At 40.7% G+C, this 27,938-nt stretch overlaps 5 protein-coding genes across 12 annotated transcripts; 4 read left to right on the forward strand and 1 right to left on the reverse strand.

The window, feature by feature from the left end:
* Window positions 1–124: 124 nt before the first annotated feature.
* btr02 (bloodthirsty-related gene family, member 2) lies at window positions 125–6,539 on the forward strand. Of its 2 annotated transcripts, none has more exons than XM_065964683.1 (8): window positions 125–284; window positions 2,250–2,522; window positions 2,617–2,694; window positions 2,787–3,035; window positions 3,117–3,264; window positions 3,356–3,382; window positions 4,224–5,521; window positions 6,333–6,539. In XM_065964683.1, exons 2-7 carry the CDS (start codon window positions 2,253–2,255, stop codon window positions 4,766–4,768), a joined length of 1,317 nt encoding a protein of 438 aa, XP_065820755.1. In that variant the 5' UTR covers window positions 125–284; window positions 2,250–2,252; the 3' UTR covers window positions 4,769–5,521; window positions 6,333–6,539. The 2 variants fall into 2 exon arrangements, with proteins under 2 accessions (XP_065820755.1, XP_065820756.1); XM_065964684.1 differs by having other exon boundaries at window positions 4,224–5,507.
* Window positions 6,530–7,422, forward strand: cldnk (claudin k). The gene has a single exon (XM_065964686.1). The coding sequence runs from the start codon at window positions 6,530–6,532 to the stop codon at window positions 7,175–7,177; it is 648 nt and encodes a 215-aa protein (XP_065820758.1). The 3' UTR covers window positions 7,178–7,422.
* A 2,394-nt stretch (window positions 7,423–9,816) lies between these two features.
* hgs (hepatocyte growth factor-regulated tyrosine kinase substrate) lies at window positions 9,817–20,010 on the forward strand. 7 transcript variants are annotated; one of them, XM_020640893.3, is made up of 20 exons: window positions 9,817–9,974; window positions 11,939–12,023; window positions 12,163–12,238; window positions 12,448–12,540; window positions 13,547–13,664; window positions 13,849–13,901; window positions 14,102–14,170; window positions 14,306–14,430; window positions 15,231–15,348; window positions 15,504–15,602; window positions 15,690–15,785; window positions 15,873–15,911; window positions 16,014–16,178; window positions 16,808–17,021; window positions 17,125–17,297; window positions 17,385–17,525; window positions 17,668–17,845; window positions 18,039–18,175; window positions 18,268–18,450; window positions 18,624–20,010. In XM_020640893.3, the coding sequence occupies exons 1-20, from the start codon at window positions 9,938–9,940 to the stop codon at window positions 18,720–18,722; spliced, it is 2,298 nt and encodes a 765-aa protein (XP_020496549.2). In that variant the 5' UTR covers window positions 9,817–9,937; the 3' UTR covers window positions 18,723–20,010. The 7 variants fall into 7 exon arrangements, with proteins under 7 accessions (XP_020496549.2, XP_020496550.2, XP_020496551.2 ...); XM_020640894.3 differs by having other exon boundaries at window positions 16,811–17,021; XM_020640895.3 differs by having other exon boundaries at window positions 15,231–15,342.
* Window positions 20,011–20,440: 430 nt separating this feature from the next.
* zgc:103625 (methyltransferase-like 26 B) lies at window positions 20,441–22,015 on the reverse strand. Its single transcript, XM_065964642.1, has 7 exons — window positions 21,866–22,015; window positions 21,588–21,790; window positions 21,228–21,390; window positions 21,047–21,106; window positions 20,901–20,968; window positions 20,702–20,780; window positions 20,441–20,623 (listed from the first exon to the last, which is right to left on the reverse strand). The coding sequence occupies exons 2-7, from the start codon at window positions 21,785–21,787 to the stop codon at window positions 20,576–20,578; spliced, it is 618 nt and encodes a 205-aa protein (XP_065820714.1). The 5' UTR covers window positions 21,788–21,790; window positions 21,866–22,015; the 3' UTR covers window positions 20,441–20,575.
* A 1,193-nt stretch (window positions 22,016–23,208) lies between these two features.
* Window positions 23,209–26,940, forward strand: mrpl12 (mitochondrial ribosomal protein L12). The gene is made up of 5 exons (XM_020640918.3): window positions 23,209–23,406; window positions 24,543–24,741; window positions 24,850–24,918; window positions 25,055–25,192; window positions 26,340–26,940. Exons 1-5 carry the CDS (start codon window positions 23,348–23,350, stop codon window positions 26,454–26,456), a joined length of 582 nt encoding a protein of 193 aa, XP_020496574.1. The 5' UTR covers window positions 23,209–23,347; the 3' UTR covers window positions 26,457–26,940.
* The last annotated feature ends 998 nt before the right edge of the window (window positions 26,941–27,938 follow it).

Raw genomic sequence — 27,938 nt, forward strand, 5'->3', positions numbered from 1 at the left:
TAACCACTAATCATTTTACACAACCCCAGTGCTTCCTGGTATCTCGCTGTAGGTTTGTTTGAGTGGAGCTCAGATAACATGCAGGGTGGAGTCTCAGCTGAGAGTGCCATTGTCAAAAGCACTACCCACAGACAAAACACACACACCTTGCTGCACCTGCTGAGCACACACCATTTGTAGTATCTATGTATTTATCACCTGAAGCTCTGAGCAGAAGCAGCACAGACTGTTTTTTTTAGACAAGATCAGCTGTTGAAAAGGCCGACTTTTGTCAACTGGGAGAGGTAAGAAGAACACACCTGAATTTTTTTTATCTGCTTTTACTTTGAAATGGCTTTCTCCCTTCTGACTACACAGACAGAAATCACACCTGTTAATCATTTATGAACATGTTACATAATCCAAGTGTTTCTTACATGAATGTCAGAGTACTAAGAAAACAGCACTAAACTCAACATAACCTGAAAAAACTAACCATTGATTTGAGAAGTTGCTGTTGCCTAATGATGGAGCTAAGTATTTGGTTGCTACCTGTTTGACTGCATACTTGACATATCTTTCACTCAGCTGCTTCCGTTGTGTTTGCTAATGGGTCCTGATCACAAAGAAATTTAAACTTTAAAATGTCTATAACAAAGACAGTAAGAAACCACACGGAGAAAGACATCAAACAAAGGGCATTACTGTGGGGATCTTTCACCACTCAAACAGCTGTTATTTCTATAGATTAAAAAAAGAGAATGACAGATCCGGTTCTTTGTGTGTTATTGCATCATACGAGAGGAATGCATTTCTGCTCAAGCACATGATGTCCCCGAGAGTCAAAGTGCTGTATAGCTCAGCTGAAAGTATTTGCTTCTAAGGTGGCAAGTCCAAGTACTTTTAGTTTAAAAAATGATAATGTGATACATTTAATGAAAAAGAATCACAATTCATTTTCTCCTCCACAATTCTGAAAAGTAGACAAAACACAAACTTTTAGTATTGATGGTGATTGCTTTTTACACTACTTAAGTTAAGGATGAATTATGGCACTTTTGTTTACAATCTTTGTTCTCATACTTACTTTACTATAGGAATTAGATTTTGATAGGGTAATAAAGGTGACATCTTGTTTTTGACTTGTGTCCTCTTGTTGTAACAAAACAATATAGAGTAAGGACACCTTTTCACTTGTCCGACGCTGATGGCAGCTTCATAATAGCTTTGCACATCCATTCTATAAAACATGTGCGTAGGAGAGCAATGTGTCCAACAAAAACTTGAAGGTAAACTCCTGCACACTGTTTAACGTGCAAACAGTGACTGCATGTTTGCCTGATGAGGTTTAGTACCTTAAAGTTGCCAATGAAATGTTTGTTTGCAAGTTAGACTGTGTGGAGGAGTTTACCTTTAAGTTCCACAATAGGGACATTTCTTCTCTCTGCCAGCACACCAGAATTGTGTCCCTGTTGTTCTCCTTTTCTGCTCTATAAATCATCCTGACTACTCAGAAATAGTTCTTTTGACTCAGAGGGATCCAACCCCAGAAACTTCAAAACTATAAAGACTTGCCCCTCTCTTTGATGAGAAAAGGCTACAGCTAGTTTGCTGAAAAACCACTCTGTCTGGATTTAGATTATAATTAGTTCATTTTTCCCAAATTCCTTAAGTCTGTTGTTCTGTTGTTAGACAGACATGAATAAAGAGTCAGACCCGACCCACATTCTTCACTCTGAGTTTCACTTCTTACCCTCTGGGGGAACATTCAGGGTGCCGCAGACCTGGCTGAACCCCCATAAACATTCATTTGTGCTAATTCTCATTAATGTTCTGACTAGCAGGTTATGTAGGCTGTGCCAAGGGGCCGTGCAATATGTCAATATGTCACTGCTGCAGGAAGGTTTATGTAAGTGGAATTGTTGGATGTTTTGTATGATCTCCATTTATGTACTTTTTAATTCTCATTGAACTGCAGGACAGAGTCCAAGACACATTCACCTTTGGGGACAATAAAGAACATCTTATCTTATCTATCTCATTACATATTAGATATTAATATTGGTACTTTGACAAATCTACTATAGTGATTTCTATTAAAATAGGATTTTAAGAAATGAAACTATCCTTCTCTGTTTCAGTTGATTTCTTTGGGCATTTGAGTCATGATTCGGTTTTTTGTGTATATAATTCAAAGTGTGAGCTTTGACATAGAGGTCTTTGAATAAAAAAGAAACATTTACACACTTTGTTGACATCATGTTTTACAGAGTATGGCCTCTACGATTGGCCTCCTCCCTGAGAAGCACTTCTTGTGCCCTCTGTGTAAAGACATCTTCAGTGGCCCCGTAACCACACCCTGTGGACACAGCTTCTGTCTGTCCTGTCTCAGCAATTACTGGTCACGACACCAATCCCGATACTGCCCCCTCTGTAAAAGAGTGTTTGCTGACAGGCCTGACCTCAGTGTTAACCGCATTCTGGCAGACCTCTCAGACAACTACAGAAAGACTCGACCAGAGGAACCACCTAAAGAGGAAACGGTACTTTAATGCATCTGTCAGTTATTTTACATGAGACATGATCTGATAATTGATTAATCTTGCATGTTTGTGTGTACTTACATCATTGATGCAGGTTTTAGACATTGAGCAAATGATTCAAGAAAGGCTGCAGAAGATAGAGCGGTTAAAATATTCCCTCCAGCTCCAAAAGGTGCGTTGTAAACCTGTAAAGCATTGAAATATTACCTTTTTTTAAAATGTATGTAAGTCCTTTAATGTTGATGCTGTATAATGTCCAATCAGAACTCTTACCTCAGAGAGGTGCGAGAGAGCCAGAGGGTCTTCTCCGTTCTCGTAAATGTGATGGAGAAGAGTCACAAAGCCCTCGTCACAGCCATAGAGGAGAAGCAGACGGAGGAGGAGAGGAGAGTAGAGACACTGGTGGAGGAGCTGAAACAGGAGATCCAGGAGCTGAGGAAGGAGAGCCCTGAATCTGACCCTCAGATTACTGAAAACAGTGACCAAAGTGAAGATATAAAGCAAGTTACTGTGGTGAGCACCTTTTCCTTCTGCAGATACAATCACAATGAAAATAAAGCCCTGAGATTAATGAAATTTCTTTTTATCCTGTAGAGCATCATTTCCAACATTTGCCCCTCTGAGATGAAGGACTGGTCCAAGGTTACCATAGAAACTGACCCTTGTCTTGGGGTCACTAGACGGGCTTTGTCAGAGGTGAAGGAATTGATCAAGTTAGAGGTGAACAGGCTCTCCAAATCTGGTAAGAAATGCTTTTTTTTTCTTTATATATGATTTATAGAAATAATTGTATTAACTGTAAATCTTTTTCTGGTTTTGGTTGTCTTTGACAGAACTCAAGAGAATAGAGAAATACACAGGTATGTCTTTGTCTACACAGAAACAAACAAGGGACTGTACAGAAATTAATTAGAAATGGAGGGGAGGTCATGGGGGAGGGTTTGTAATGTGTCTGATCGCACTCAGAGGTTTGTTATTAGAGCTGAATTCTGACTTGAAAGAAATTCCATCATAATTTTATTTTCATTACTACCATTCAATCTATCAATATTCACTTTTTCATTAACAGCAACAGGCGTAGTTTTACACAACCTATTTTGTCATTGAAACAATAATAAACAAGTGGTTAACATTCTGAAATGTTAGTTTTGTGGTTTGGTTTTAGGCACCAAAATCACTAGGTTGGGTTTTGAAATAAGGTGTGGTTTCAGATACAAAGTATTGTAGTTTAAGGAAATAAAAAAGCAGAAATGAAGTAGGGTTACATTCATAGTGACATAACTAAAACTGAAACAACTCTAGACATGAATCTTTAGTCAGACAAAGACATGAGTCTGGTCCTGCATTAATGTTCCTAGTTTATATGACCCATCCATCCAAACATATTGATTTGTGTCCCATCGTTCCTGTCAGGGTTTCTACATACATTTGGTGTTGTGTTAATGTAAATATGGGTAATTAGATCTAAAAACATACACAGAGGAGAAAAAAAAACCCACTAAAAGACTGTTTTGTACCAATACAATGCTTTTCACTGTGCAAAGGTGCGTGATACTGTTGAGTAGGCTCTTGCATGAAGAGCTGAAATATAAATTTTAACCCCCGCTCACTACTCCAGTATTTTTCTTGCAATCTTGTAGTTGTACAGTTATCCAAGCTGTTTGACCTATTTTTGAAACTTTCCCCCTCCCTTTTTCTCAGTGGATGTCAATCTGAGTGCAAAGACAGCCCACCCCTCCCTCTCTGTCTCGGATGGCAGAAAACAGTTGAGACTAACAGACAAGCTTCAGGAGGTTTCAGATCACCCAAAGCGCTTTGACCGTGTTGCAAACGTGCTGGCCAAAGAAAGCTTCAGCAGTGGGAGGTGCTACTGGGAGGTGGAGGTTGGGGAGAAGATCGAGTGGAACCTGGGTGTGGTCAGACAGTCCATAAACAGGAAAGGCAAGTTCACTGTCTGCCCTGCAAATGGTTTCTGGACTTTAAGCCTGAAGCCTGGAGGCCAGTACATCGCCAACACCTCTCCTGTCACCCCGCTGGCTCTAGGGCAGAGACCCAAGACTGTGGGTGTGTTTCTGGACTACAACGAGGGCCGTGTGTCTTTCTTTTGCGTAGACTCTGGAGTCCATATTCACACCTTTACAGATACATTCACTGACAGGCTTCATCCTTTCTTCAGTCCTGGTCGCCTGCATGGCACCAAAAACACTGCGCCCCTAATAATCTGTTCAAGTTTCTGCAGCATCTAAGCACCATACATAATGTATGATTTCTAAATCTGCAGAGTGGTTGACATTTTGGTGCTTTAAGTTATCTCATCAGTACAAAATATAGTATGCAAAATGTTTATATAGTTACAAATCCAAACAGAAAACACAATGACCCTCATTTTCTCTGTCAGAACAGTAAACAAGGGGTTGCATAAGGACTGGCTCCCTACTTGAAAACTTCAATAAAAGCCATAAACAGATGGAAAAGGCAAGACGAGGGTAGAAGAAAGGGGAAAGCTCTCATAAATGAACAAGTGAGTTAAAGTCGAAAAAGAGAAGAAAATGGCTGCCCGGGTTGGATGGATATGAGGGTGCTGCAAGGGCTGGGACAGAGGTTGACGAGGAGCAGCGAGAGAGGGCACAGTAAGACAGCAGGGCATTGTGCTCGTACACCAGGCACTGGGAGACACATTCAAACACATTCACTTATTCACACACTCACGCCGCAGTGCACACAAGCGCATGCTTCTGCCCACTGCCGCTCAGACTTGCGCTGGCATCTCAGAGGGCAGCCCCATCTTCAGTCCAGTCCTGGGTGTCGAAGCTGATCCACACATCTCTCGGCTTCAGTTCACCTGACCTCTGAGATACTAGCCTCCTCCCCTGTGGACTGCAGTCAATTCTCAGGGCCGTCACCCACAGTCACCAGGTATCCCAGCAGATCTACAGAAGCAGAGGAGCTGTGACAACAACCTGTGGGCCAAGAGGAGCAGTGAGAGTACGTCATTTGTGGTAATTATACTCTTCATTAGAATCATTCCATAAATATCCAACAGATAGTTTCCATCACAATTTTAATATCTCTATTGCTTTGTTTGCAATCACTTACTTTGACGGCAGAATCATTATTGGCACTAATCATGAGGCACTTGAGCCTTATCTGACAATTATGGGACAAAAGACAAATCATTTATAATTACAAATTCACTCAATATAATTTGTTACATCGCAAACATGCATGTCAGAATCATCGGTATGGATTCTTAATTTGAAGCAAACTGATCTCACTGGCACGTTAAATATGAAATGCTTCCTTTATATCTGATCTATAGTCTTGGTTGGAAATCTATTGGATTCATTTGGATCATTTTCAGTTTGTTCTCGTCACTCTGGCTGTGTTTGAGCCACATAACTGTTAGAAATCTTGATTCTGCGAGCCAGGATACATAGATGACATATAGGTCCTCCTGGCCCACTCTACAAGTCTTCATGAAAGATGCTTGTGTTCAGTCTCCTCATGTTTTTCTGAGATAATCCACTCACCCAGCAAGGCGTAGCGAGACACCCACAGCTGTGTCAAAGACGGCTATTCTCTGCGGTTCTGACTGGAATCCACGAAACATGGGCCTCTTATCCTGTCTCAAAACAATTATGATAAACGAATGCTTTAGTAGTCGTTCATACTTTATTCATGCACTATAAATTGTAGCGAGTAGTAATGAGTTATAATTATTTTTGTATCTGTGTATTTTAAAGCCAGATGAGTGTGATGAACAAAACAAAAAACTTAATTTGCTCTCCTTCTGTTGTGTCTATATTTCAGGATACCTACCCTTGTCCTGCCAAGTTGAGCTCAACGACCTTCCAAAGACTGAAGATCCAGCAGTGGAGCACAATATTTCCAGAACTTTGGACTGTTGCATTTCTTTGTGGGACAAGAAGTGGGCCCACTGCAAGAAAGAAAGGCTGAAATAAAACCAAGACAAATTCTGACATCTGATTTAAACAACACCTTTCACCATGGCAACCACAGGTATGCAGTTGTTGGGCCTAATCATGTCCATTGTGGGCTGGGTGAGCGGGCTGATAGTCTGTCTTATCCCCCTGTGGCGAGTCACTGCCTTCATCGGTAACAACATAGTGACAGCTCAGATCATATGGGAAGGCCTGTGGATGACTTGCATCGTGCAGAGCACAGGTCAGATCCAGTGTAAGGTGTATGACAGCTTGCTGGCTCTGCCCAGCGACATGCAGGCTGCCCGAGGCCTCACGGTGCTCTCCATCCTGATGTGTGGCCTTGCTTTGTCTATGGGGGTCGTAGGAGTCAAATGCACCAAGTGTATCGGTGTAAACAGCCTAAAGGCCCGTGTTTCTCGAATCTCTGGCGCCCTTTTTGCCATAGCGGGGTTCCTCTACCTTGTGCCCATCTGCTGGACGGCCCACTCCATCATCAGGGATTTCTACGATCCACACGTGGCAGCCCCACACAAGCGTGAGCTCGGCCCTGCTCTTTACATTGGCTGGGGGGCATCGGCCTTGCTCCTTATAGGGGGATCTCTGCTCTATGCTGGGTCAAGTCCCCCAGGCATGCCAGGTTCTCCCACCTTCAGCAGTGGAGAAAGTAGTCCTCGCAGAGCACCTGCCTCACAGGTCAAAGGTTATGTTTAAATTCCAAAAATGTCTGAATGCCTTTAAGTCCCCAAAATACACCCCAGATATCTTTCGACCGACTTTGCTTCCTGTAATTATTTTATATTTAATGTTATTCCAATATGATTTTGTTTTTCTCTCTGAAAAGCTGCAGGAGGCTGTTTGGTGAAAACTGAACTCATTTCATTATTTCATACCCGATATCAGTAACCTTTTTCTCTCTGTCTGTCACTGTAAACTACAATAAAATGTCCTCAAAATCCTCCTCTGAGAGAAACGTTGTGTGTTTACATTTTTATTATAACAGATAATTAAAAAACAAACAGATTGTGGACCCCATAGGCCTCGTAGTTTTTCAAAAATCTTTGTTTTGCTCATTTATGTAAATACTACTAGAGGGTTCAGCTGAGCAGAGAAGAACAATGGAACAATGGGGATGTGTGTACATTTGCTTGTGGTGCCATATTGTTGAGAATTGTGTGTGTGTGTGTGTGTGTGTGTGTGTGTGTGTGTGTGTGTGTGTGTGTGCTGTCTATGCACGTGTGTGTGTACGTATGTGAGAGAGAGGGCCTCCATTTCTTTTCTGTCATCTCTTTATCCCCATCTTGGTTATTCAATACCAGTAACAAAGAAAAATAAGTTAACGTTCTTTCACAACATAACAATTCTGATGTTCCTTCAACTGACAAAAAGTATGTTTGCACAAGTGATCTGTCAGCGACTTTTTGTCATGATCAGAATGAAAACTCTCACCCCATCCCTTATCTTGCATATACTTAATGAGATGTTATTAACTTTAAAAAAACAACAACCTATCAACGCTCGCAAAGTGAGCGCGTTTGTGATGCATCATGTGTGTGTATGCCTCTCTGACAGTGTCTCTGTGAATATGCATGTAATGTGGGTTGTTACAATCCACAGTGGGAAAAAGCATCATCTTTATTCATGAGACATTGTTCAAATCCTTCAGAGTCTGTGCTCTCTTAATTTAAATCAAATGATCATCCACAGAGAAACGAAATCAATTTTAGTGGATTAAAGACAATAAAAGCCCATGAGATTGGTTCTGATTTCATTTTGTTGAAGCGAAATGTCTCTAACTAGATTTCCTGAATAGAAATGATACCCTATGTTTTCTTCCATCTGCTGTAAACTGACTTTAACTGTATAGTCACAGTTGTAAAAGGATGCAGGGCTCTGCCAGTTTTTCTCCCATTCTGTCCGTGACAGCAAAGGACAGAGCAACACAATGCCACTATATAGAGCATAACAGCACCAAAGCAACAATGGCTACTAGTGTTCCAAGTGCCAGGTAGTGACTCATACATGACCTAAGTAGGCCTGTATCAATGTTGGTGGTGTAATGCTAGGAATACAGTAAGACAGCCTGTGCTGTACTATTGTAATGGAGAAAAAATAAAGTGAGACAAGTATTAACACTTTAAATAATGAGGGTTGTGTCTAAAAATAGGTTTATCTGTACCACACAATTTAACAATTTAAATCCTACATATTAGAAGTGCACTAATGAATAATTCAGAAAGCATTCATGATAAGGTGCCACCCACAGGGCCCAACAACACAACACCACTCAGGATTCAACAACACTTCAGTGATGTCTTAGACATCGTCACTCTGTTGTCAGCTCACCTAGATAGGATCCTTTTAAAAGTCCTGGATACAGACCTTGTACAAAGGGGGCTCTTTATATAAGCAACAATGTGTCTGTGTACTGTCGGTTTTCAGTCAGGGTAAATTTGAAGCTTGATCAAAAGGCAACTGGGCTGGTTTCAACCAGTTGCTTCGAATTTTACAAGCAACAGTATTCGTAGGCAGAGCTGAGTCAAAGGTGCAGAGCGATTCATCAGTTTGTGACATTCCTAGAAATAGGGAGGAGATATAGATTATATTTTTAAATCATTTTGTTTGTGAGGGATTAAGATTCTCTTATGGAAATGGAAATAGTATTTTGGGGTTGAAATGAAATTAAAATACCTGATTAATATAATATTTTAGTAGAGGACATTTATGACGTCATGTATGCATGTTTAGTTTTACATAAACTATGTAACTTGTCTACTTTCCAAAAATACATGAACCTAGCCTTTTTCCAATGTTGGAAAGCCAGTGATGAAGAAGTATTCAATTCTGTACTGTCGTGTTGCCAGAGTTTAACAGTACAACTGAATACTTGAAATGGTTGTATGTTAAAGGATCCAGCTGTAGCCCTTTATCACACTGGTAACATTTGAATACACTGACTGTACTGATGCAGCAGTACAGTAGGACCTTTACACCAGACAGGACAGGAGCTGCTACGTTTGCTTAAACCATCTATTGGTTGAACCACTTGAGACATTTTCAGGGACGTAAAATGTGTCTTAAGTGCCAAAGCTGGTCAAAGTCAAATACCTTTGAATAATAAGCCTAATGGCAAAAAAATAAAAACCCGAGTACGGTTAGCTTACCTTACGAGGGGTGACAAGCATTTCTACTTATGTAGTAAAACATTACACCTAAATGTATTGATAATATAACATTTATACTCAGTTCAGTCGACTTTGCTTGTATTTTTGTTTCTCGGACGCTAGAGGGAGAAAAAACCCTGTGTTGTTGTTGCTTGTACGGCGGAAGTGGGAAGTGGGAAGTAGGAAGAGCCGTACAGCTGTGCTCCGTGGCTAGTAGAGAAGCTAACAGGCTATCCTTAGCGGTGAAAATATCAGGACCCGTGGACTAAAGGAGACACATCGAAACCTACTTTGAGACTTTCAATCCATAATGGGGAAAGGTGGAGGTACATTTGAAAGGCTTCTGGGTAAGTAATCGGCACATGTGTTACGTTTTATAGTTAATTCGTCAAATATGAGTCAAAGTGCGTTGTTTTCCAGCGTATTGTTTTGGCCGACTGGGGCTGTGGCTTTCAGGCCAGCTAGCTCATTTTTCTGCCTGTTAACAATTTTGCTGCTGTTGTTTAGAGGCATCGATTGAATAATTGATTACAACAAGCTGTCTAAGTAGCAAATACAGATTTGTTTGATTAGTATAGTTGCTCAAAGTGTTGGTTAAATACGTCCCCTTATCGTTGTTTTATCTGAGTGCTATCAGCAAAGCTAAACTAGGCTGCCTTTAGTTTGAGATCAGCTCCACATTAAGATCATTTATAAACATTAACTAGTTATACACGCGAACAATAACAATGCTACTGTTGATATTGAGCCAAGTCGAGCAGCCAAGTACATTATTTGTGAGGTACTAACGACTTTGGGTGTTGTCATAAGTTGAGTCATCAACATGTTGATCAGCTGGCTGCTAAACAGGTATAACTCTGCTCTTTGCTCTGTGTAGATCAGGGGTGGGCAACTGGCGGCCCGGGGGCCACATGCGGCCCCCATCAACCCTCAACGTGGCCCTCAGGTCAATTTTAACATGTCAGTTAATTGGAAACATGAAGAAAACATGACTAAATCTGCCATGAAATCATGAAAACCAGAAGTATGTCCATAATTATATTTGATCACTGATATGTGAGTTAAATTGGAGAAAAAATTGACTGTAATCGTTTTTGTATACTACAATTTGGCCCTCTGGCAGTGAGAATTAAATGAATGTGGCCCTTGCTGTGACCAATGTTGCCCATCCCTGGTATAGATCGACATTACGCTGACTTTAATATCTTGCCTTTTTAATAATAAAGCAAAGGTAACGTTAAGGCCACTAGCTCAGTTGGCTTACCCTTGTACCCGATGAGAGAAAAACACCTCTGCCATAACGTTTCTATGCAGCTGCTTGTAGGTGTTTTCATGAGTCATGCTGAAATAGGACATTCACTTAACAATGCAACAAACAACTGCCAGATCATCATGCTTTACAAACCTCATCTTGTGTGCCTCGCTGCAGAGACCTCACTGCAATAAGCAGAGGTTTAGACCTATATACCACTCAATATGTTGTACAGTAGGCTATGTTTGTGTTGCTTGTACCAGGTTTAGCGGTGCAATCTGTTTAGTGTTGATTATGAAACGCATACATTTTGCACCATGTAAGAACAGGTAGGCCTACAGGTTTATGTAAGGTTTCTTAAAACCAGATATTGACCCAAGGTAAAAACAACCTTAAAAATGATTTGATCCTGTGATAAAGCTATGTGTATTTCCACATTTCTAAATATACAGCTACTAATAATGTTTTTAGTACAAACAATGTTGAGACTGTGAAGCAAACCAGGCGTTGAGTTTCTTTGGTGGGGTCAGTTACTCTTTTGAAAACAAATCAAAGGTCCCACAGTAAAGATGAAATCAGTAAAAGACAATCATTTTGAATCAGGGCCAACCAGTTTGAAAATGATCAACTTTGAAATAACTACTGTATATAGATTATATCAATTGTTGTAAGGAAATGTTTTGATACTGGAAGGATTTGGGAATCCTGTATTAATGTCATTAGTTAGTTATTATTAATTTAAATGTATTATTGATCAAAATGATCCGTTAAACATTCAACTGAAAAAGTTTAAACAAAACGTATGTTTAAGCTACATGAAGTTGAGATTTAATACAGGACTGTTTGACTGTCAGTTTAACCTACTAAGCTGTCAACTGAGCGTAGACATGAGTTCATCATAGCTTTGTTAAAGCAAGTAAATATATGTCTAGCATTGTAATAAGGTTAGAAGGAGCCTGTTATTGTTGGTTTGTGAGGAGATAATGTTTGAGAGATATTAGACAGTCATTACACAACATACAGTATGTTTGACGCTTTAACCATCTATACTTATTGCAGATAAAGCCACCAGTCAGCTGCTCCTGGAGACTGACTGGGAATCCATTCTGCAGATCTGTGATCTCATTCGACAGGGAGACGCACAGTGAGTGATTCTGCACTCTTCTCTTTACTAATCACATCGCGGCCTGTTCAAGTTGGGAATAGTTCTTCACATTTTCTTTTTCAATGATAAATTATTGTTGCCTAGACTTTCAGTTAAGAAACATGTTTTGTCCTTGCAGGGCTAAATATGCCATTGGGGCCATTAAGAAGAAGCTTAATGACAAAAACCCACATGTGGCTCTTTATGCACTTGAGGTAAGTCTTGAGTATGGTTACTAATGAGCTGCAGGATTGTTTCAGCTAGTGCGCTTGAGCATGATGAAGTTTAACTAAATTAACTTGTTCTACTGTATTTCTGTTGGGTTGTTGGTGTCCTGTTAAGTCCCCCTTTTTTTTCAAAGTGCTGTGGTGAAGTTTGTGTAACACAGTTGGCATAATGAATAATATGTGGCCTCACTCTTCAGGTGCTGGAGTCAGTGGTGAAGAACTGTGGCCAGACGGTCCACGATGAAGTGGCGTGTAAACAAACGATGGAGGAACTGAAGGATCTTCTTAAGGTTACTTTCGTTCTATTCGTTCCTGTTCTTGATTGCAAATATTTTGTTCTGCATCACTTTCCTTCCTTTTCCTGTTGCTCCAAGTTGTTTTCTCAGAATCCTGTTAGTCTGAATAATACTCCAAGCATTCCTTTAAGCTTAAAATACAATTATTCAAAATCATTTTGATGGTACTCCACATTCCCACTCCTTGCCCTAAATTCCTGATCTTGCACTCTATAACTTGGGTTGAGCGGTATACAGGTATAACTTTTGGAACGCACCATGGCACAGCTTTCTGACCTGAAGGCAAATACCTCCTGTTACAGGTCTTAGCTTGGTACCCCTGACACAGAATTCAAGAGACAAACGGAACGGGACAGAGGAAGCGGTCCTAAAATAATCAATATTCGACTGGCCTGGAAATCAACAGCTTTCAAAATACCTGCAGCTTTTTCTGAAAGCCCAGGGTTACATATTCAGATGCCTTTTTGATTTGACTACAGTCCAAAACACGAAGATGATCAATAAAATCTGTCATACAAAAGAAATTTAAGATGCTGTAACAATCAAATATTCGGCCTAAAAATAAACTTTTGTGACCTTATCAGATTTTATAATGTTCTTCTCTGTCAAAGAAACATGGCATCACATTTTGTCTCTCGCTTCATGTAATACTGCTCACTGCTGCGAGGAAGCTTTCTGCATTACACCACCAGCTAGCAACATTTGATTGGATCCTTTTTGTATCACATGACATGAGCTCCTGCAGCCGCCGGCCCATGCTGGTTTCAACTTCCTGATGATGTCATAACCTTGTGACAGGATTTTTTTTTCTTCCCCCAGAACAACACAAGGGACTTCCCACATCAGTTCTTGTTTTCAAACACAATGTTGCTGAATTCATTTAGTTTGAGAAAAGCTCAGATGTACAACTAATGTGACAACTGAGAAGAATTAAAAAGGGCCTGTGGTGTGAAGACCAGTGTCATTTGACTCTGTGTGGTTCTTTTACCACCAGAAACAGACGGAACCAAATGTCAGAAACAAGATTCTGTACCTGATCCAGGCGTGGGCTCATGCCTTCCGAAACGAACCCAAGTACAAGGTGGTCCAGGACACTTACCAGATCATGAAAGTGGAAGGTAAGTGGACAAATCTGCCAACTATATATGACATAAGTTTTCCTTTAAGCATCCCTGAAAGGTAAGCTGAGGACCTGTAAATTATTATCACACCTAACCCTGTCTAAACTGTAAAAACTATGAGAGAAATACACCAATATGTCTTTGTTTTTTGGTTTAACTGATCTGATTTCTTTTCTTATAGGTCATGTATTCCCTGAGTTCAAGGAGAGTGATGCAATGTTTGCAGCTGAGAGGGTGAGATATTTTTTCTTCTTCTTCTTAGAGTTAGGTTCATCGAGTCAGATACCATACCTGTTGATGTACCGTTGCATAAGTTGATTCTGGTAATGGCTCTACACTATTAAGAAAATAGAAAAACTGCACTCCTAAGATCCTGTGACTTTCCTGTGTCGCCATATCTTTAGTAATGTGTCATTTCTGTCTGCTGCATTCAGGCTCCAGACTGGGTCGATGCAGAGGAGTGCCACCGGTGCAGAGTCCAGTTTGGGGTTATGACAAGAAAGGTAGGCCATGCCTCCTTGAAACTAGGGCACTTGGAGATTTTATGCCTTCCCTTCATTCAGTTACTGAAGTGTTTGTTTGTGTATGTATGTTCATAACGCAGGCGCTGACCTCAATTTTTCTTTGCTTTTTTCCAGCACCACTGTCGAGCCTGTGGCCAGATTTTCTGTGGAAAGTGTTCTTCTAAGTACTCCACTATTCCCAAGTTTGGCATAGAGAAGGAAGTGCGTGTGTGTGAGCCCTGCTTTGAGCTGCTTAACAAGTGAGTCCTCAGAGCTAAACTACTTGAGTTTCTGTGAATTTGAGTTGCTGAGTTTGAAATACAAGGCGTGGATGAACTGCTTTAGTAGACACAGTTTCACACTGCTATTTTAAATGACTCTCTTCTAAAAGTTGAGATGTACACTTTTTTGTTGAGCTTTAATATGCATTTGTTTTGGATTGTTTTTTTTCCTGCTTAATCAGTCCCAGCCTCTATTACCTCTTTGTTTTCATCAGCATGCCTTTAAAGAAAGTCGGCTATGCTCTTGCATGCTTTAAACATTACTTTGTGTGAAAATTGTCCTTTCTGGTCATGCTTTTATTGTCCATGTTTGTCTGTTCGTTATCACAATAACAAAGAAATTACTTCTGTTCTGACAATACACAACCATTTATAATATTTTTATTTTCTTTGTTGCATTACACTAAATTGTCTTTGGTATCTAACCCACTAGATGAAGGAAGGAAAATGATTGATTTTATAGGCCATAAGTCATCTTATAACAGTTCAACAGACAGACCTTCATTTGAACAGATGTTTGTCTTCTTTATACAATCTAACTCTGAACTACGCTGCATAGTTTAATAGTGTTTGACATTTAGAACATTATAAGATTTAGAATATTATATTTTCCAAATAAAATAATAATGCATATTATTGTTATAAAAACTTCAATCAAAGGATTTTGCAGGATTGACAGAGGCAGACACTTCTTGTATTGTTCTGTATTTGGAGAGATCTTGGTTCTCTCCTCTAATTTACAAGGTTGTTTTTCCTCCCTGATCCCTTTTCCTCACCAGCCACCCCTCCCTTTCTCCTCCACTTAGGAAAGCTGAAGGGAAAGCCCCCGCCGCAGGCCCCGCTGAGCTGCCTCCTGAGTACCTGACCAGCCCGCTGTCCCAACAGTCCCAGGTGATTGTAAGCAACTATAATTTGAAAAACTTAAAGCCTCCCCAGAAGATTATACTGGCTGTGTGTACTTTGCATTTTGTCATCCACACATTGATGGGTTTTGTTTGCTTTCCCCCTATTCCCGCTTTCTGGACGTGACCGTTGTTCTGCACTCGCTCTAGATGCCCCCGAAGAGAGATGAGGCCGCGCTGCAGGAGGAGGAGGAGCTGCAGCTGGCCATTGCCCTCTCCCAAAGTGAGGCTGAGGAGAAAGAGCGGATGGTAGGCCCCCCTGCTGATATTTTGAATTGTTTGCACAGCCCGATTATTTAGACAAAACGACAACATTACCTGTTTTTATACCCACAGAGGCACAAAAACTCATATGCCATGTATCCCAAAACTGATCCCACCCCAGTGACTTCCTCTGCACCACCAGTCAGCACCCTTTACACTCCCCCTGTGGTAAGACATCCTTTCATGTTTAAAGGTCAGCTATAAAAATGATTAAACATTGCATTTTGTACAACCTACTTTTCTTTTCTTTTCCAGAACTCTTCTGCCCCATCAGCTGAAGATGTAGACCCTGAGGTACATTTGGGATCCTTCTCTTCTTGAATTCCTTGATCAAGATAGAATAAAGCAAATCTTACATCCTGCTGTTACTAAACGTCATTTGTCACACTGTTCCAGCTGGCACGGTACCTGAACAGAACGTACTGGGAGAAGAAACAGGAAGAGGCTCGTAAGAGTCCAACCCCCTCAGCCCCTGCCCCCGTGCCATTGGCTGAGCCCCTTCCTCCAATCAGCCAGCCTGCAGAGAGCCATGTCCCTGTTCAGCCAGTCAACATAGTGGAGGTATGTTGAAAAAGTGTGGTAGTGTATCTTACAGGCCTTCTCCTTAGATATAAATGGTCCGATTTGTTATCTGCAGAGGTCTTCTACTCCCCAAAACAAACAAACTGGTTCAAATACCATTTTAAAAACTTGAAGATTTTTCATGTCAAAAATGAGTCTCTCTCAGGCTTTTCTTCTGTGGACACAGCATGTCCTGAGGGCCTGCGAGCATAGCTGCTGCCGCCTTTTTGAAGATAATTAGTCTGTCTTAAGGTTTGTGTTTCTTGAGTGTTCATCCATCACAGCTTATTAGAAATAGCAGTTATAGTTTTTTTTTTTTGCTCTTCTGCAGGGTTTTGGGGTCTGCCAGTTTAGCGGTCGCTTACTTAGCTAACTAAATTGCTACTTTGGGTCAGATGATATAGTGACAAAAGACGTTAATATGTCAGGAAGATTGCTTGCAGTTATAGAAAATAATTCTAAAGGTGTGTCTTCTTATGAAAGCTTCTATAGTATAGTAGTTATAAAATTTTGTATTGAAATTTGTATTATAAGTTGGGTAAGTCCTGTTTGTTTTTTTTTATGTCAGGGTGAGGTCAGACAACAAATAACTTTCCACTCTTTGCTTCCCTCTCGTTTCCCCCCTTCAGCAGCAGTACCAGAACGGGGAGTCAGAGGAGAACCACGAGCAGTTTCTGAAGGCTCTGCAGAATGCTGTCACCACCTTCCTGAACCGCATGAAGAGCAACCACATGCGTGGGCGCAGCATCACCAACGACAGTGCTGTGCTCTCCCTCTTCCAGTCCATCAACAACATGCATCCACAGCTGTTGGACATCCTCAACCAGCTAGATGAGAAACGATGTGAGTGTTAGCCTTTAATTAGTTTTTTTTTTGCTTATCCATGCCTGCCTTTCATCCTGACTTATAATTCTTTACACCATCACATCGTTTATGTTTGTGGCAGTGTACTACGAGGGGCTGCAGGACAAGCTCGCCCAGGTGCGGGATGCTCGCGCTGCTCTTAACGCCCTTCGGGATGAGCATAGAGAGAAGCTGCGTCATGCTGCGGAGGAAGCAGAGAGACAGAGGCACATCCAGCTGGCACAGAAACTGGGGATCATGAGGCAGAAGAAACAGGTAACAACAAGAGGCTCTGTGCTTATAATCCAGATGTTTATACATTATTTTTTACCATGCTAACAAGTGTTTGTCTTGAAACTATAGGAATACTTGGAAATGCAAAGACAACTGGCCATCCAGCGCCTCCAGGAGCAGGAGAAGGAGAGGCAGATGCGTCTCGAGCAGCAGAAGCACACAATCCAGATGAGAGCTCAATTGCCTGCTTTCTCCCTACCTTATGCTCAGGTACACACTACATACTTCTATGTCAGCTGTCCACAAGACTGATTCTATAAGGATGTAGCCATGTCTAAAAGTTTATAAGAAAATAGTGATTCAGACAATGAATCCAACTCCTCATAACAGGACTATAACTCTGTTCACGCAGATGCAGTCTTTGCCCCCAAATGTGGCTGGAGGGGTGGTGTACCAGCCTGGTGCTCCACCCAGCTACCCAGGCACCTTTAGTCCAGCTGGGTCTGTGGAGGGTTCACCTATGCACAACATCTATATGAACCAGCAGGGTCAGACTGCACCACCACAGTACCAGGCCATGCCTCCCACAGGTGAGGAGCGCAACAACAAAAAATTATGAACTTTGAAAAAACTGTTTTAAATACCCTTTGATGTCTTTGGAGTCACATAAGTTACTATGTTGAATTGTTATTCTGCATTTCATAAAGTCATGTAACAATTTACACAATAATTCAATAATTCTATTGAAGTATGTGTGTGACTGATGGTCTTTCCATCCTCCAGATCCCAATATGGTCAATGCGTACATGTACCAGCCTGCAGGCACCAATGGGCAGCCCGCTCCTCCTCCTGGTCAGGCCCCGCCTAATACCAGTCCACCTTACTCCAATTATCAGCCCACACCCACACAAGGCTACCAGGTTCGGTCTGAATTCGAATTTTCTCACCAGCTATCACCACAATTTCTTAAGGATACTAATAAACATTCTAACTGTCTCCACTTTTTGTGCAGAACGCGGTCTCTCAGGCTCAGAGTATGCCCCCCATGACCCAGGCTGCCCCCACTAACGGAATGGGCTACATGGGCTACCAGCCGTACACCATGCAGAACATGATCTCAGCATTGCCGGGTCAGGATCCCAATATGCCTCCCCAACAGCCATACATGCCAGGCCAGCAGCCCATGTACCAACAGGTCAGTCAAAACCTTTCACAGCACTCTGATGATCTTTAAACCAAAGTGACGCCTTAAACATTTCTCTGTAGGGAGATATTCCATTGCCCATTTCTAAGATGGATATAGTTGCACCCAGGTTATTTGAATCCACACAAATCTTCCTGTTTAACTTTTTTCCTTTTATTTGCCAGATGGCTCCCCCTGGTGGTCCACAGCCGCAGCAGCAACAGCAGCAAGCGCCTCAGGCTGTGCCGGGCAGTGCAGAGGCACAGCTCATCTCCTTCGACTGAGAGCCCACACGCTGCGGGTTCTGACACTATACCCTTTCTCCTCCTTTGGTCTTTCCCCCTCACCCTCTGGACTTTGACGATGCCCTCTGAAAACAAACACACACCTAAACACACACACACAGACACACACCTGCACCTTCCACCTGACTGTGATGTTGTGACAATGTAATTATTGTGATGATGTTGCAGATCTGTGTCTCTCCTTGCATCTCCCCCCCTCGCTGAAGCGCGCGAAAGCAGGGGATGAAACTGCAAGACTGAGAGAGAGGGCACCAAAACCCAGACCCCTCCACCCTGTCCCTCTCCTCTTTCCAGCTCATATGTATGTAGTATTTCCTTATTAAATGAGTAACCGAAGATCAGAAATAGTCAGTGGTAATACAGTTATAAAAGAATAAGAAAATATGATGATTATTGAGAAAAAGACAACACTTAATCATTCTTGGTCTCATATTTTTGTAAAGCAGAATTTGCATGTTAAATTTTAATTCTGTTCTGGAATGGAAGCAGAGAGACGTCTGTGTGTGCTGTGAAAGGATGCAGGTTGTGATGAGAGAGGGATGTCTAGGTAGAGAGAGAGCACAGTGAAAGGCCTGAGATAAAAGGCCTTAAGTCACATCTTCAAACAAGTTCACAGCTTGCCGTTCCAGGTGTAGTTCTTTGGTTCCATCTCTTCTCATGCACACACGCTATGCTCATCTTTTATGGTTTTCTAATTCATTAGTTGTGCACTGCTCAGAGTAGACACTTCAACGACAAAAACACTGCAGAGATTGCACATTGGAAGGAGTGTTAGGAAGTTAGCTGGACATTTGTTTTAAGTAGTTTAATAGATTCAATCTTTGGAATAACCATAAATATGTAACAGTGTGTACTAAAGCAGTCCTGCAGATCTTATTGTATCCTGCATCTGTTTAGTAAATTGATCAAGTCAGCGATTTAAAAAAAGCATCACAGGACAAAAAGAATCATTGGATCATAACCTACTATTAACTGCAAATGGTCTCCAGGCGCTCCATCCCGTGTGCATTTGGTTGGAACTGTCAAAGATGAGAATATCTTTGTATTAAGTACAGATGGGTAAGTTTTTATTAAGTGTGGACTCCCGAAGTGTGGAACATAACGCCTGCAGAGTGAACAAGACATGCAGCATGTTTCACACCAACATTCAGTGACTTCTGTAACCCTTCATTATCCACGTGTGGACTTGTTTCTTTCATCGTACTGATCTGTCTGACTTCAAGTTAATTTTAAAATTATATTTAATAAATATCTGGTTCTTATTGTCCACTTGCTTCATTCTCTCTCTTTTTATTTCATTAACAACAAAGATTTCTTCAACAGTTTTTATTTATTTAAATTCAGCCTTCAAGTCACATTTATACAAGATTCAACAAAAGAAGAAGATCAACTTTATTAATCCCATGAGGGGAAATTCAATTTTACACTGATATTGAGACATGCTACACACACATGCACAAACAGGATCCTATGGACATGCACTAATGGAGAGATGGCGGAGGGACAGCGAGCGCTCCTGAGTTGGTGGTGGGGGTTTGGTGCCTTGCTCATTGGCACCTTGGCAGTGCTGAGGAAGTAAACGGTCACCTCTCCAGCTACCAGACCAATTTTCAAATTTGGTGCGCACTGGGACTTGAACCGGCGACCCTCCGGTTCCCAACCCAAGTCCCTACAGACTGAACTTCAAAAGGGTTTTAACTGGCTTCATCATCAGGTTAAAGGCAAAAATATGACATATGTATAAATTATAATGAAATGTTCTTTATCATATGGCTTGTTAATGTGCATGACTGTTTGACAAATCTTCAAAAACTTGAAGCAGTTTGGCTTCTTTAAAGTTTTCTAAATATGAGGCATTTGAAATAATCTTCCATTTCAATCTGTAAAAGAAGAAAACACACATGTAGAAGTGCTCTATTGTTGTAATTAAGAAATCAATGCTACACTCAGTGACTCACTATCCTCTCCATACGCATCCCGTTCCCATAGGCCATCTGTCTCAGCACATCGATATCTGGAAGACCCCACTCTGGATTCCTGCATAAACATTTCATGCACCACTTTATTCACACTGTGACAGCAGATCATCACCAGAAACAGATTGCAGTCATTCTCTTCTCGCTATATAATATATTACAAAGACAAAACTCTTCTCACATCTTTCGAAGCTCTTCATCCAGCTGTTCATTACAACTCGGGGTGATGGTTCCATTGATAGCATACACCTGGGGCGTGTTTAAGAAAAGGAAATGCTTAAATTCATGTTTTTCACCTCTAAAATAAACAAAGCTGTTGGTACGTACCCCGTATGTTATCAAAAGACCATTCTGCCTCATGATCTGACCTGCTCCGTTGAAAACACCCTGGGAGAGTTCATTTTAAGAAGAAGTATATGAAACAGAAACAAGCACAGTTATACATTTTTGAAAAAACAGTGCAACTATTGGAGTATCTAGACATTTTTTTATAGATAAGCAGACCAACCTGTGCTGTTTTGAAGGAGCTGTACTGCAGTAAGTTTATGGCCACCACTACATCACAGGAGTTGCGAGGAAGGCCTGCCCATTTCTCCCAAGGTTCACTGGCATCCAGGTGAACGGGCTGCAGCACAGTCTTCACATGAGTTGCCGCAATGTATGCTTTAATGCTGTAAGAAAATATTCAGTTCATTCATTTGACATTTATATTTAATTATCAGTCCCTCACTGCTGTTTCATATCCATAACTGAAATATGTACACCTTACTGTGACTACTGTATAACCATTCATTTTGATCTTTAATAGGTCGTTGTGACTGATTTTTTAGATTGATCAACTATTAGAAGTCTTTCTTTTTTAAGAAACCTGTCTCGACACTCTTCTTTGATGTCTGATGGTTGCCAGGTAACAAAAGGCATTTTCTGGGCAAAGCGTATGACGTGCTGTCCTGTTCCAGAGCCCAGCTCCACAGCAAACAGCTGCCTGTGGGACTGGTCCTCCAGCACATCTTCAAGCACTGAACACAAACCCTCCCAGTTCCTCTCTGCCTGAGGAGACAGCAGCATGGTCTGGGGGAGAAAAAAAAAGCCGAATGACTTACAATCTTGTCATGTTGTATGGCCAAGTCTGTGCATTGATCTTACCTTCACTTGTGATGGTTGACAGCAACAGGTCGGTAAAAAGCATATTGGAAGTGTTGGATGACTACAACAGCAGATGGGTGCTGAGATTACTTTGGTTAAGAGGATTCCCTCTGTGCTCCTCCCCAGTGTTCAGCTCAGGCTCCGTCCAGGTAGGTGAACAAACAAGAATAGAAAACAAAGTGAACAGAACAAAACTCCATTAATGTAACACATTTGTGTTTATATACCTGGTTACACACTGTACAATGTTGTGACAACAAATTTCCCCCTGGGGGACAAAATATTGTATTATAGCAGCTATTTAATTCATTAATCTATTTACCATTGTTACTAAGACACTTCTAAAGTAGCACTGTTCAAACAAATCAAATACCATTTAATTGTATTTCCAAATGATTCACAAAATGAAAATACACAACCACAATAAAAAAATGACACAAAAAACAAGCTATAAATAATAATATTGTTTAAACATTACACAAAAAATGTTTTCGTAAAATATAAAATAAAAAAGATGAAATACATCATTATGAACGGTATAACGAGTAAATAAAAATCAATATGATAATATTTAAAATCTTTTTTTTATTTCAAGCCTGAGGCACAAAGTGCTTCCCATAGACAACATACACAAGACAACCAATAAAGGAAATAAAAGCAGTTACCGCAAAAACACAAAAAATTAAGAGATTAAAAGAAAGATAATAAAAACATGACAAAAGCTTAATTATATGATTGTTTATTATAATTGTTATTATTAGTTAACAGATAAAAAGGTAAATGTGGTAAATTCATAAACAGCGAATGATTGTTACAAACAATTGTTACTAAAACCAAACAATTATTGTGTATTTTTAAACATGAACGTAACAATTACAGCATCATCATAATGTTTGTAATTGCTATAGTATCTGTGAATTTAGGCCCTTATTTGATCGATTTGATGAGTGAATACTGCCCTCTTGTGGCCACAGTGGATAACAGAAAATAAACGATTTGTAAATTATTTGCCAAAACAAACCCTGAATCTTGTTAAATGACTTTAGTTATCTAAATGAAGTGGGGGATAATCTTAGACTATCAAGAGGAAAATCCATCAAAAGGTAATTCGTGTAAAACGGGCAGCCGATTTAGTACATTACATCCGTTATACATCTAATGAAATTACTGATATATTTAATTAATACCTGTTATGGTCTGTGACTAATACATTTGTTTGCCCTGCTGGTTTTATTTTTACACTTATATTCATAAAAACGAACTTTTAGAACGTTCGTGTTTTACATTTCGTTATCACATGTATTTTGTCCCATATTGGCTCCCGTAGTTCTACACACAGTTCACGCATTGCCTTGTGGGTAGGTCAGAAGCCGAGAGGACGCCATGTGCTTTTGAGGCAGAGGATTTGGAAGGGGACTTGGCTGTCATAAACTTGGACTCTTTTTTTTAGGGGGACACCGGGATAAAAAGGCTCCAGTAAGCATGTACTGCACCAGTCACTGCCTCCGGACCGCGCTGCGGGCTGCAGCGACCACTCACCGGTACGTAATGACGTAATGATGGACCGAGCTGCAGCAGTCAGTCATGTAACACCGGGGCGCTCACTTAACGGTACATTGGGGGTTTGACTGCCCGCTTCCTCAAGGACAGACAGGCGGCCAGTCACTTTAGGGGGGGGGGTCTGTTGTTACTTTATCTTTATATAAATAAAGAAGAGTTCCTGTCAGAGAAGCTTCAGGGTTGTTAGCAGTGTTTGAATGAACTTGGCTTACCTTAGCTAGCGTGGTTACTTAGTAATAGCCGGTAGTAATTCAACCTTTATTGTCTTTGATTGAACAGCGTTACTATTTGATCCCTGTAATAAACAATGTGTCCCAGTTTCAGGTTGAGATTGTACTCAGAGTTACAGATGTAGGAGATGTTTGCCTTCTTCTTTACAGAGCAGCTCTGTCCATGTCAGCCAAGGTCGAATTTGTGTTCCTGAATATTCAGGGTGTTGCTGCTTGAACATCCAGCAGCTACATCTCTTAATGTGTTAGAATAAGGGCAAGCCTCAGCAACTACAGTATACAGCAAAGAACTTGCAATAGAAACAGTAATAGTGTCCACAACATTAATCCCACACATGTCGCTGCCATCCTGGTGTTTAGGTAGCCCTCACCCCCAAAGGGTCAGAGGTCATAAATAAAGGGTTCTTAAAGGTTAGAAAGATATCCGATTAAAGTTTGCTTCTGTATACTTCCCTCTTAGTTTCACATCTTGAGGATGTCGCCTTGGATTTGATCAGTTGGTTTTCTATATGAAATCAACGGACAGCTTTCTCTAATTCCTGAGAAACCTGCAACCAGCTTTTCCACCAGTCTAAAGAACTTCAAGTTATACATGATGAAAGACACAGAAAGAAACAAATCCTCCTTAGGTCTCTGATTGCATTCATCATAGTCATTTAAAGGATTTACACTGCCTAAAATCCAACTTGTTCATCTTTACTTTCATGTGTGGCATTAAAAGAGTTGCACTGTATTTGTTGTGTTTATACTTGTGAAAGAAAAGGCCGTGGTAATGGTAAAATGTCTTCCATAGCCAGGGGCATGAATGAGCTGTAACGGACAAAATACGTCCATCTTCTGTATGTGTGTCTATATTTATTTGGCTTATCTATTTCCATACTTTCTAGGCAACATCTTCAGCGGCAGGCACCAGCCTTGTGTGCTTTACGACACCTGAAGACCAGTCCAGCCACCCACTCAGATGCCATCGCCACCCCTCAGCTGGACGGAGCACCCAAACAGTATTCTCCTAAAATCCAGCAGCTCGTCAGTGACATAGCCAGCCTCACTTTGTTAGAGGTATCAGATCTCAATGAGCTCCTCAAGGTTAGTGCCAAACTTGCTGGAAAAGCTGAATCTGAACCTCAGTATGCCGTGTCAGAAAGAGACTCGTGATCAATCTGTTCATCCTGTTTTTTTTTTTGTTTTCTGCAGAAAACTCTGAACATTCAGGATGTTGGAATGATGCCGATGGCAGCAGCAGGCGGACCTGCAGCGGCACAGGTGATCTTTTTTTTTTATAGATAAAGCGCAGGGGTCATTCAAATTTAAATTTAACATAACACTGCTTTAACAGGGTCTACATGTTTATCACTGCATGTTGCACTTACCTATTCTCTTTTTCTGTGTGTGAAACCAGGCCACAGAAGAGGATGATGTACCCGTCAAGAAAGAGAAGACTCACTTCATAGTAAAACTGACAGAGTTGAAGGCTGCTGAAAAAGTCAAGCTTATCAAGGAAGTGAAGAACTGCATCCAAGGCCTAAATCTGGTTCAGGTAAGTTTCAACCAAAGGGATCTCCAGAAGGTACCATGCTGAGTGTACACTAATGAACAGTCATTGTGGGTAATCAGACAAGAAATAAATAAAGTAGGAACACAGGAAACGAAGAGGAAAGACATGGGATTTAAAAAACGATTTAACAATACTGACTATTCAAAGTTCTGTTTAGAAACATTAATGTAGCAGGATCTGTGTTTATCACGATCAGGACACCTTAAATAACTTTTACTTTCTGGTCATAGAGCTTTAAAGCGATGGAAATAATAATAATAACAGTGTTACACAGCTGTCCTTCAGTGGTCTTAGACTTTAGGGGGCCCTTTGGTGTTTGGTGGCAACTATGTTTATTAATTCATCAGAGTCTGGTTTTCTGACTGACTTTCTGGAGCACATCATGTAACAAGAAATGTTAGTCCACCAGGTGGGCCGCCCAGGTACATCAACAACTCACTGAGTATATTTTCCAACCGTTTTTGAATGATTTTTTAATCCATATGCAATAGCCATCTAAGATGATAAACTATTGGACAGTCTCCCTCGCTCTCTGCCACTTGAGTTTGTGGTGTGATTAGTGTCTGGATGCTCTGCACATGATCAGAGAGAGCGAGAGCAATGTTTGTTCCTCGTTGGATTCAAAGGTGGAGGTGCGATGTCAACTGTTACATCTGAACCTTTGCTGTAGTTGTTTTAATCGTTAATTAGTGCAGCTGGTTGCTACCAATGTTTTTCAATGTAAACATGTAGACTATAAGATTAGACTAATAAATAAGAATAAACAAACCAAAAAATATATATATATTTATATTCTGAAAACAACCAGCAAATAGATCAATTAATGGAAATATTGTCTGGTGACAACTCTAAATCAAATTTTTGCATGCCTTCTTAACATCTGACTGTTGTTTTTTAAGAATCAAAATGTTAATTTGATTGTATTGCTTTATAGTTCAGTACATGAAACAGAGTTTGAAATGTCCACTGTTTTCTTAAGAGCAGAACTTTGTCTAAGAACTGACATGCTGTCTCTGGAGGCTTGTAAAGACCACTATAAAATACTGTTTCCTTATACATTTGTATTTGACCCATTTCTGTACCAGTCATATCTCACTTAATGAATTCGTCTCTGTCCTTAAACATCCAGGCCAAGAAACTAGTGGAGTCCCTTCCCCAGGAAATCCGAGCCAATGTGTCCAAAGAAGAGGCAGAGAAACTCAAAGCAGCTCTGGAGGCAGCAGGCGGCACCGTGGTGTTGGAGTAGATCTGAGGTTCTCCACCGTTTTGCTGCTCCTGCACTTCATTCTTCATTCTATTATTTCCTCTTTTTTTTTTACATGGCAAAGAGAAGGATCATGGGAAACAAAGAAATGCCTTCTGACATTAATACTGTCTTCTAACAGTGTCAGGCGGGGCGGCACGACTCAGACTGAACTTTCCAGGCATGCAGCCTGCACAACAGTGGCCGCCCCAGTGTTTGCTCGCCCATTTGTCAGCTCATGATTCCGTCTGATACTGGTGTAGCAAAGGAGCTACAGAAACACTGGCCTGGGTGCCACGTATGTCTGTTGGTCATTCTGTGTGTGTGTGTGTATGTTCAACTTTTCAAAGAATGGAAGATTATGCTTCAGGGTATCGTTCCCTGTGTTATAAAACACCAGATACTGTAGTTCAGGGGACGGCAGGGCTGAGTCCTTGTGTTGCTCATAGACTTGTTGATAATGTGATTAAAGATGACACATCCATAACTTCCCCTGCTTTCTTGTATTCTTGTTATTATAACTTGTTTTTAAGTAGAGTAGTATTATCTTAAACACTCCAAGCAGCACAATAACTGAAACTATATTCTAACTTTTCAAATAATGGTCCACGGTCTTCAGCTTGTAGAGCACTTCTCTAGTCTTCTGACTACTCAAAGCGCTTTCACACAGCAGTCACACATACACATTCACACACTGATGGTAGAGGTTGCTATGTAAAGTGTCCATCAGAAGTAACTGATTCCATTCACACATTTGTACGCTGCTGAAAAAGCGGAGACTCTGGTTTAAGTGTCTTACCAAAGGATGCTTCGTACATGTAGTTGCAGGAGCTGGAGAGCAATCTTCCAGGTGAGAGACGACAGCATCTACCAACTGAGCCGCAGACGCCCCCAAGAAGTCAGTATTTGAACCTCCAGTAGACTTCAGCTTGTTATTCTAATGCTGACCACTAGTGGTAGTAAGAGCTTTTCTAATCGCCTCAAACAGAACTAGAGCAGGTTTTTGGAATATCATCTGGTTTCTGCAACTACTTCATCACATCTGAATGATGCTGAAATAATTTGGACATGAACTAAAAAGTTAAAGGTGTCCTCAAAGATGGTAAGCATACATTTGGATGATAAAAGCAAGAGAAAACTAAACATGACTAAACTTTTTATAATAATGTATTTTTTTATTCAGTAAATTCCTATTTTATTTACTTATTTTTACCTTCTATACTTTACAAATGTGCGTGCAAATAAGGAAGCTCCTCCTAAAGTGAAGAGGAGAGAGTATATACACTGAACAAACACTAGAGGGAGTCTTAAGCCCTAAAAAGCAAAGGGTAAGCGCAAAGGTAAAACACACACACTACATTCATTCTGTTAAAGAGTCTGGGATGTCATGACAGTATCCAGGACCCTGAAACTGATACGGCTAAATAAAATCCAACAATCATTCAATTTATAATGTCCAGCTGTGCTTTTACAGATATGACAGGT

Source organism: Labrus bergylta, chromosome 16 (genome assembly GCF_963930695.1).
Source record: "Labrus bergylta chromosome 16, fLabBer1.1, whole genome shotgun sequence".
Lineage (NCBI taxonomy): Eukaryota > Metazoa > Chordata > Actinopteri > Labriformes > Labridae > Labrus > Labrus bergylta.